This window comes from Gavia stellata, chromosome 10 (assembly GCF_030936135.1).
Source record: "Gavia stellata isolate bGavSte3 chromosome 10, bGavSte3.hap2, whole genome shotgun sequence".
NCBI lineage: Eukaryota > Metazoa > Chordata > Aves > Gaviiformes > Gaviidae > Gavia > Gavia stellata.
The window spans coordinates 8,416,250-8,424,840 of record NC_082603.1 but is presented as its reverse complement, the minus strand read 5'-3'; the positions used below and the strand labels follow the sequence as shown (position 1 = coordinate 8,424,840).

Here is an 8,591-nt window from a genome sequence, read left to right as displayed (position 1 = left end):
CAACACCAGGCCAGTAGCACAGAGAACAATAAATACTGTAATAAATAGAGAAAACCCTGTCACATGGCACTGCTCCAGCAGCAGGCGGTGTAGCCGGGGTCCTGGGGTACCTGCCCTGCTCTGCTCTCCCCAGGCCCCCCTCCAGCGTGGGTGTGCGCAGGTGCCCCTCTGGCTGTGATGGTCAGCCCTGCCCCGCAGAAACACTCCATGTTGGGGACAGGGCAGGTGTTCAGTCCTTGACGGTGCTGTCTCAGTGGCAGGTAAGCGCGGCTGCATCCAGCTACACCCTCCCTCCTGCTGGCTTGATGCTGAATCTGGCAAAGGGCTGGGGCTGGGGCCAGAGCAGAGAGCCCTCCTTGAAGCTGGGGAGTACAAGGAGGGGGGCAGCCCCACACTCAGGGTGTGGGACAGGGGCCAGGTGGCAGGCTGGGGTGTCTCAGAGCCCGTAGAGATCACGGTGGCCTTGGAGGCTCATCACCAGGGCAGCACAGCAACCTTCAGCAGGTAGGACATGTTCCTGGAGGCCTGGGCTGGGGGCAGTGCCAGGACTGCCTCGGGACTCTTGCAGGCTGGAGAAGACAGGTAGGGTCAAGCCCCTTCCGTGTCGGGCGCGAGGAAAGGCTATTCTGGTGAGCAGCAAACAAAGTGGCCCCAGAGACTCACAGAAGCCAAGGGGAGCTGTTGGTGGGCGGAAACCAAGGGTTAAATCAAACCACACCAGTAGGATGGGACAGTGTCACAGGCCCCAGCGGCCCTGGGCTCATCGCTGGAGCCTGTGTCCCTGCCAGGTTCGAGGCTGGAGCCAGCGGCCAGTTCTCACACAGTCCCGTGGCCCAGTGTGTGCAGACAAAGCGGCGTTTCGTGTCCTGCGTGGGGGCGGGCGAGGCCCTGGCTCAGATGGGCTTGTACAGCAGCGTGGTGACATACTTCTTCTTGTAGCGGTGCGTGGCACTGAGCACCATCACACCATCCTGCGAGAGGCACAGCGTCAGTGGGAGCAGGTGGGAGAGCCGGGAGCGTGGCACCCCCAAGGCAGCTGTCAGGAAGAGGGCTCTGTGGGCTCAGGGAGCAGCCCCAGCATGTCCCTGCTCTCCCAAGCCTCACAGACACCAAGACACATCTAACACCCATGACAGGGAGCCAGGGCAGAGTGAAGGAAGTGTCTGGTACGCAACAGGAGAGCCCAGGGCTACCCAGCTCCACCACGCTGTGGGGAGGCAGCTACAGGGAACTGGGGGCTATAAGGAGACCACAACCTACATCCCGGTGTGTGCCACGCTTCACCAGGCAGCCAAGCTGTCCTTGTGTGGGTCCTCCCATCCCTGCACCACTGTCTCTACCCCACAGCTGTCCAGGTTCTGTTCGCTGCAGGCTCCTGGGAGCCACAGCAGCTCCTCTTCCCTCACCCAGCAGCCTCGCGGGACCTGCCCTTACCTTGATGGAGAGCGCATAGAGGTGATTGAGCATGACGTGGTTGGGTTCGGGCAGCAGTGCTGGGTCACACTAGGACAAGAGGAGTGTCATAGGAGAACAGCAGAGCCCTGATCCCCCAGCCCTAGCCATCACAGGGAGCTGCCACCTCAGGCAATCTGAGCTGCTGGTGTCTCTGGCTGTTCTGAACAGGAACAGAGCTCAGCTAAGCACCAGGCAGAGCAAGGGGACAAACCAGCATGGTTAATGGGAAAACTGATGCCTTTCCCAGTAAACGGCAAGGTCCAGGCACGAGCCAAGGGGAGACCAGGCTCCCTGCAGACATGACTCCCCTTCCAACCCCAGTGTGGCTCTCTGTGTGCAGGCAGTATGCTGGTACCCACCGAGATATTGGTGTCCTTGTTGAGGATGACTTGGAGGAGGTGAGGCGGAAGGATGGGTGGGGATTTGAAGCGCTCCTCGGGCCGGTATACATACATCTCTTGGCCGTAAGGACCAGGTGGTGAGCTTGATAAGTCTAAAGAGAAGAGGTGGGAGGAGACATGAAACGGCTAAAGCAGGACTGGCGAGCACAGAGCAGCTCCCAAGACACTGAGAAGGACCCAGCAGGGTCTTTCAGGCACAAACATCTTCCATGAGCCATGGCCATGTATCCTATAGCAACAACTCAGCCTTTTCGCAGCGGAGTAAGCAGCCAGGCGAGCCCTGGGTGTTTCCAAGCAGGGCTGTAAGCTGGTACATGCTGGTACACAACACAAGCACCCTGTGGTATCCACCCCAAGACCCCTGCGCATGGCTCTCAGCATAGCTAGGTCCCTCTCCCTGTAGCAGGCAGCTGGCTTGCCCCAGAGCTGTACCCTTTGCAGCAGGGCCACAGCAAGCAGCATGCCTGCCCACTCTCAGTGCTGCAGGACTGTGTGACGAGGAGGACCCAGAAAGGGCAAATAGGAAGGCCAGACCGAGCAGCTGCTCAGCCTGTGTGAGGGACCATGGTAGCTCATAGTCACTGGAAGCTGGACTGGCTGTATCTCTCAGCCACATCTGACCTGATTGTTTTGGAGCAGCCAGCAGCCAGAAGGGCTCCACCTCCCTGGAGCTCCAGCTGCTTGCTGACTTCTTTCCAACGAAGTATCTCCTGCCCAGGCTGGGCATGGACGTGGAGCTGAGGCTATATCTGAGATCGGGTTTGTACCAGGGACAGCAGGCTGCACTCAGAGCGCCCTGGACCGAAACACGACGAAGCTACCTGCCAGCATTACACACCGAGCCAGTGCTGCTGGTGTCCGCATGGTAACCTAACCTGCTGCTGTAATGCAAGTGGAGAGGGAGGTTTCTGATGTGCTAGCACTAGTACAAATTACCTTGGCATGAAAGCGAAGAGTGGCTGCTGAAAATAACCTGGATCCTGCTCTCGCCTAGCTTGTACCCCAGATCAGATGACTCACAGTTGAGCAGACAGAAAGGGATGATGTTTCCGGGGTTCACCAGTCTGAAATAGCTGTCTCAGCTGCACACAGGCACTGACCCTGCTCTGGGACAGTGCTAACACAGAACAAGTTATACCAGCACAGCCGCTCCATGGAGACAAGGCCTCATCTGTGGGCTGCTGAGGACATGCTGCCAAACACTACTCTTCCCAGGTGCAGGCCCACATCTCTGCTCAGGGGGTCTGTTCACCCCCCAGAGCAACGAGTCTCAGAGCAGAGGAGGTGGAAAATAGCACATGCAAAGCTGTAATGCCACAAAAACTCACCCCGACCTGAGGTTTCTGAGCTCTCCAGGGAATCCACCTTCAAAGCATCGAACACCTCAAAGTCAGACTTCTTGACGTGAATCAGGTTGTTAATTGTCCCCATCTGGCTGGTGACCACAGGCTGGAGAGAACTGAGGTAAGAGTCTTCCTATGTTCACCTCCAATCAAAGCACACGTGATGGTTCCTAGATCCTCCCAGCCCAAGCTGTCTTTGCAGCGCTGTTAACTCAGAGCGCAGGTGGCCATTGTCTAGCTCTGCTCTACACCTGCAGATCTCTGCTCCCATTTTCACCCTCCATCCTGCTACATGTCGATGGGTAAGTGTTCTCTCCTTCCCATGCTGCTATCGTGTGATTCAGTTTGGAGTAGAACCTGCAAGTGAGTGCTGACCCCATGGCCCATCTTCCCATGTAGCCCATTCTGAATGGGGCTTAAAGGCCTTCTGGTGTTTCCCTGCCCCCCAGTACCCCCCTGACACTCCCCCATATAGCATGTCTAAGCCCAGAGGAACCAGCCTCTGAAAAGACTCATGGGATGGAGGTGCCCTTTCGTTTTGGCAGATACCCTCTGCTCTTCCTGTTCCCCCTCTGCTGCAGTTACATCATGTCTAGCCCCCTGAAGAAGACAAGATCTGCAGGGATAAAGCTTTGAGCATTACCTCAGATGGGTCATGGACCCACTGGCCATCCACAAAAAATTTGTACTGGTGCTCTCCTTCTGGGAGGTCCAGGATAGCGACAAAGTCATTGTGGCTGTGCAGAGAGAACAGATGTGCAACAGCATTACCCCGTTGATGCTCTGGACATTGCTCTTCCACGGATTCCCAGAAAACGGCACTTTTTAATGCACTGCCCAGCCCCTCTACCCCAGGGTTAGGCTTACTCATCGTCAGTGATCTGAGGCACAGACACAACAGGTGTGAGCATTCAGAGCACCAGCATGGCTCAAACCCCTACGAGTCCAGCCGCAAGGAGCACAGGAGGCAGCCTGCAGACCTGCCCTGCATGCCCAGGGAAAAATCGGCATGCCAGACACCCTGTGCAAGACACACTGGAGAGGATGCATGGGCAACACATCTAACCCTGCGCTGTCATCGCAGAATGGGGGCAGCAAGTGTAGCAGCTCTGTTAAGCCTGCAATTGAGATAAACCCATTCCAGATGATTTGCTGGGATTATGCCCAGAGTCCTGCACAGTGTTTCCACGGAAATCACAGATGTATTGTGGAACAGCAAGAACATCATTAGGGCAGGAAGACACGTGAGGGACAAATAAACAGCCCCCGCTGGCAACAACACAACTAGGCATGGGGTAAGGCCATAGCCAAGGGAAGAGCTGACAGCTTCCAGGGGACTGCCGCATACCTGGGCAGGGCTCTGCTGCCAGGATAGGGTACTGCGTGATATCCAGCTAGGCAAGCAAAGTGGGCCATCCTGTCCTGTCCCTCTGTTTCACGACTTCCCACCACCATGCAGCACCAACCAGGGAAGAAGCTGACTATGTATTTCTGCTGAGACCCTCCAGATTGGGTGAACTGAGAAAAGCCAGGTGAGCAAAGGGAACAGCAACCAGCACAGAGAAGGGAAAATGCTCCCTGTGATGGAGTGGAGGAGAACATAGAGTGACCTGAGGGACTGGCTACCTCTTGATGAGCGGGATCTTGGTGCTCCAGTTGTTGAAAGATCCGGAGATGAAGACCTCTTTGCCTCCATCGGCCCAGCGGATGACAGTGGGACGAGCCTGTTGGGACGGTTTCACTGACTCCTCCAAATCTGGCTGCCATGACACAAACTCCTTGTCCCCAGGAATCTGAGCAAAGAAAACCAGAGCGTGACTGAGAAAGACAACCGGGATCACATTTACTTCCCCCTGGCCTCTCCTAGCCCACCTGCACATCGCAGAGCTCCTCCACCTTCCCAGCTCTCCACAGATCCCTCCTGTGGCTGGGAGCACAGCCCTGCACAGCCAGTGAGCTGAAGCCCCAGCCAGGGCCCCAGAGAGCAGGACAGGAAAGGCAGCGGCCAGCACCTACCTTAGAGTCATGGGAGCTGAAAACACTGGGGTCGTCGGTGCTGCCCACCATGATCTTGTGTGGGTGCTCCTTGGCAGGGTGGGGGGCACCGGAGCCGTCTGAGCGGTGGGACTTGGAGCCATGACGCTCCCCAGACACTCGCTCACTGGTAGTGTTCCCCATGACAGCTCAGCAGCCCCTGTGAGAGAGAACGGCAGTGTGCCTGTGCCCACGGGCTCTGGCAGTGAGGAGAGGAGCAATGGCACCGTTTCCCAATGCTCTTTGCCAGGGGAGACTGACAGCGATCCTAAGAAAGGCCCAAAGTTCATTCCCGTTGCCAAGTTTGGGAGCTGAAAGGGAATTTAACAAACAAGACAGCTTGACTTAATTATAGCAGTATCCTCATGAACCATCACTCTAGTTAAGCTGGTAATTGTTGTACTCCAAAACCGATACCAGTTACACTGCGTCCCACGCAGCTGGCATAGTAGGAGGGGCTGATGGGAAAAATAAAGCAAACCTTTATTGGCAAATCAATTGCTTGGCGTTAACAGAGCCTTTTTCACAGTCCCACAGTCTGGGTCTACAGACAAATCCCCTACATCCAGCAAGAAAACAGCTGGAGGGTGAAAGTAGCAGCTGTTTAACAGCTCCCAACAAGTCTCCAAGAGCTCACGGGCAGAAGAGCAGAGCCTCATGCCTGGCAAAGGTGACAGGAGCGTTTAAAGTGTCCGAGTGGAATCGCCCAACCTGGAGCTTGGCCAAGGCGTGGGGCTAATGCCGTGGTGTCTGCAAAAAGCTCAGCTCTCAATGGCATTCACTTATGATTCACCAGACAAGCCACCATGTCAGCTGCAGCACAGTGCAGTGAGGAGGTCCGCTTGTTGTGACCCTAAGCAGCAGCATCACCGCGAGTGCTCCAGCATCTGCCCAGCCATCCCAAGGCACACGACAATGGAAGGGCAATCCCAGCCACCTCAGTGCCGCGCCACAGCTGGAGATGGGCCATTACCCCCAATCTCACCCAGCTCAGAGAAGGCAAAGCAGAAGAACCGGCCATATGGTGCCAAGCCATGAACAACTACACACCTCTCCGGACAAACAACAGAGCCACTGCAAGCTATGTGGGACTCTTCAGGCCTTACCCAGTTTCCAGCAGCTGAGATGGATCGGGGTTCTTGCCCCCTTTCCAGGCTTATTTTGCAGCTTTCAGCTTACCGCACTGATCATGGGCTCCGCAGGGCAAGGCAAGAGGACAGCTAGCTTTGCTTCATGCACTCAGTTGCGACATTTGGGGATTTGTTTAGAAGATCAAGTTATATGAAGGGTGCTAGGCAAGGCTGTCAGCCAAAGCCAGGCTTTAGAACATTATGGAGCAATTACTAAAGTATTTCTTAAATTCTGAGGGCTAAAAGGCAGCTCGAGAGGACAGCTAACCCGTACCCCCACCCGCTCTCAGTGAGGATCAAGTGTACCTGAAGATCCAGCTGAGATGAGCTGCACCACTTGTTCTGACATCTTCCCCCTCTGCCCTGGAGGAGGCTCAGCCAGCTCCTCACAAAACCTGCCCCTGTGCCACTAGACCTGCTGTTGAGGAGCTTCTTCCTCAGCATCTCTGCTAAGGCTCCCTTACTTCTCATCTATGGGGAGGAAGGTAGGAAAGGCTGAACATCCTCTTGTACCAAGACAGACCTGAGAGATATGTGCAGGTGTTAACAGATGTGAAAGCTTCTCTTTCTTTTCTCTAAAAGGAATCCGGTCCCTCTGGCTGTCCCCTACAGGTCACACTCTCCAAACGCCTCCTGAGGTTTCTCCTAAGCAGTGGCTCCTTTCCAGCACGTGGCATCCAAAACCCCGTGCAGACAAGACCACTCCACCTCCTGCATCGTGCACACAGGCACCCTTCTGCGCTGGGACAGCGAGCTCTTTGAGCATAGCCTGCAGTATTTGATTTTACCGAATTAACTTCTACAGCTCAAACCCTCCTGCGTTCAGACAAGCCTTTGTAACACAGCACGCACTGATGGTGTGACACAAGTACATCCAAGTTACTAACGGAAACACTGCCCATACCAAAGCCCAAGCAAACCTCCACAGCATCTCAGCGCGTCCGGTCCCAATTTGACAGCAAGCCGCCGCCAGCGGCAGCCAGCAGAAAGGTGGGTGCCTGCTGCCCAGAGCTCAAGGCCCCTTCAGTTTCACCCAGCCCCACCTCCCCGCTTTGCTTCTGAAAATGACACGTGAAATACACCAGTTCCCCCCGAAATGTACCTATAGCTTGCTGCCTCTCCCAGCCGGCTGGTGACCCGCACCGGGAAACCCCGGCAGCCAGCCTGAGGGGGTTTATTTTGGAGAGATGGGGTCTCTGTTCAGCACCCTCAGTTGCCCACAGCCTGCTCGGCTGACACCTCCTGGTACCGGAGTTACGCAGGGAGGCCCGGTTCGCCTGGATTCTCCCACCTCCCTCTTTCAGAGAAGGGAACCAGAGCTCAGCCGCGAGGTTGCCGTAGGGCGAAGGGGATGAGCTGGGAAACCGGGGAGAGGAAAGTCTCCCTCCCCCGGACTCACGGCAAGCGGGCACGGCTGGGACGAAGGCTCTACAAGGCGGTGGCAGTGGCAGGGCCGTCGCGGCATGCTCGGCCCACGGCTGCCCGCTCCCCTTCCCTGCCAGGTCACGGTGAAGCGGCGTCTGCCATGGCCCTGAGGAGAAGTGGGCCGCACCGGCAAGGGACAGGGCCCTCCTGAGGGGCTCCTAGCCGGCTGCAGGGCACGGCTGGGGTCAGCCCCGCCAGCGGGGCCCGGGCCGCCGTTGCCCACCGCAGTGTCACCCGTGGGGACACCCAGCCAAGCCTCACCCACCGTCTCCCGCAGCAACGCCCGGCCAAGCGACGCCCGGCCAGCTGCCACCCACCTACCCGCGGCCTGGCCAGCCGTGACACCCCGCCGCCACCCCCCGGCCCCGCCGCGGGGCCCGGCCCGGCCCCGACCGCGGCCCCACCTGGCCGCCGCCGCCCCGCTCTCCGCCTCCGTCCAAAATGGCGACACCCCCCGCCGCCACCGCCAGCCTCTGCGGGGCGCTCTGGCCCGCCCCCGCGCGCCGCTCTATGGCCGCGCCCCCCATGGACCCGCTTCCCCGCTGCCGGGCAGCCGCCATGTTTTTTGAGGGCGGCTTCGCCCGTTGTTGTTAAGAGCGGGCGGCCTGGCGAGCGGATATGCCGCCGGAGGGCTGCGCGGCTTCACCCGCGCCGCAGCCGGCGGGCGGCCATGTCGGTTGAGGGCAGGGCTAGGGCTGGGGCCCGGGGATGGCGGGGAAGGGGTCAGGGATGGCTGTGGGGCTGGGCTGCTGGGCTGCCGGGCGGGCAGGCTGGCTACGGGGTGGGCCGTGAGGTGAGCTGGC

The 8,591-nt window shown here is 58.0% G+C and overlaps 1 protein-coding gene across 6 annotated transcripts; it reads right to left on the bottom strand.

Annotated features, from left to right (window-relative positions):
• Positions 1-17: 17 nt before the first annotated feature.
• Positions 18-8,228, bottom strand: PRKAB2 (protein kinase AMP-activated non-catalytic subunit beta 2). Of its 6 annotated transcripts, none has more exons than XM_059821732.1 (8): positions 8,193-8,228; positions 5,216-5,393; positions 4,826-4,992; positions 3,843-3,936; positions 3,185-3,305; positions 1,815-1,948; positions 1,435-1,503; positions 18-971 (listed from the first exon to the last, which is right to left on the bottom strand). In XM_059821732.1, the coding sequence occupies exons 2-8, from the start codon at positions 5,375-5,377 to the stop codon at positions 894-896; spliced, it is 825 nt and encodes a 274-aa protein (XP_059677715.1). In that variant the 5' UTR covers positions 5,378-5,393; positions 8,193-8,228; the 3' UTR covers positions 18-893. The 6 variants fall into 6 exon arrangements, with proteins under 6 accessions (XP_059677715.1, XP_059677714.1, XP_059677713.1 ...); XM_059821731.1 differs by having other exon boundaries at positions 5,216-5,544; positions 8,193-8,209; XM_059821730.1 differs by lacking the exon at positions 8,193-8,228 and adding an exon at positions 6,340-6,442 and having other exon boundaries at positions 5,216-5,544.
• Between the last annotated feature and the right edge of the window lie 363 nt (positions 8,229-8,591).

Bases quoted from the DNA above. Each gene is read 5' to 3' on its own strand.
- PRKAB2 (XM_059821732.1), bottom strand. From the start codon at position 5,377: ATGGGGAACACTACCAGTGAGCGAGTGTCTGGGGAGCGTCATGGCTCC. The intron at 4,993-5,215 runs GTAGGTGCTGGC...TTCTTTGCTCAG, and splicing joins TCAGCTCCCATGACTCTAAG to ATTCCTGGGGACAAGGAGTT. The intron at 972-1,434 runs GTAAGGGCAGGT...TGCCTCTCGCAG, and splicing joins TCTATGCGCTCTCCATCAAG to GATGGTGTGATGGTGCTCAG.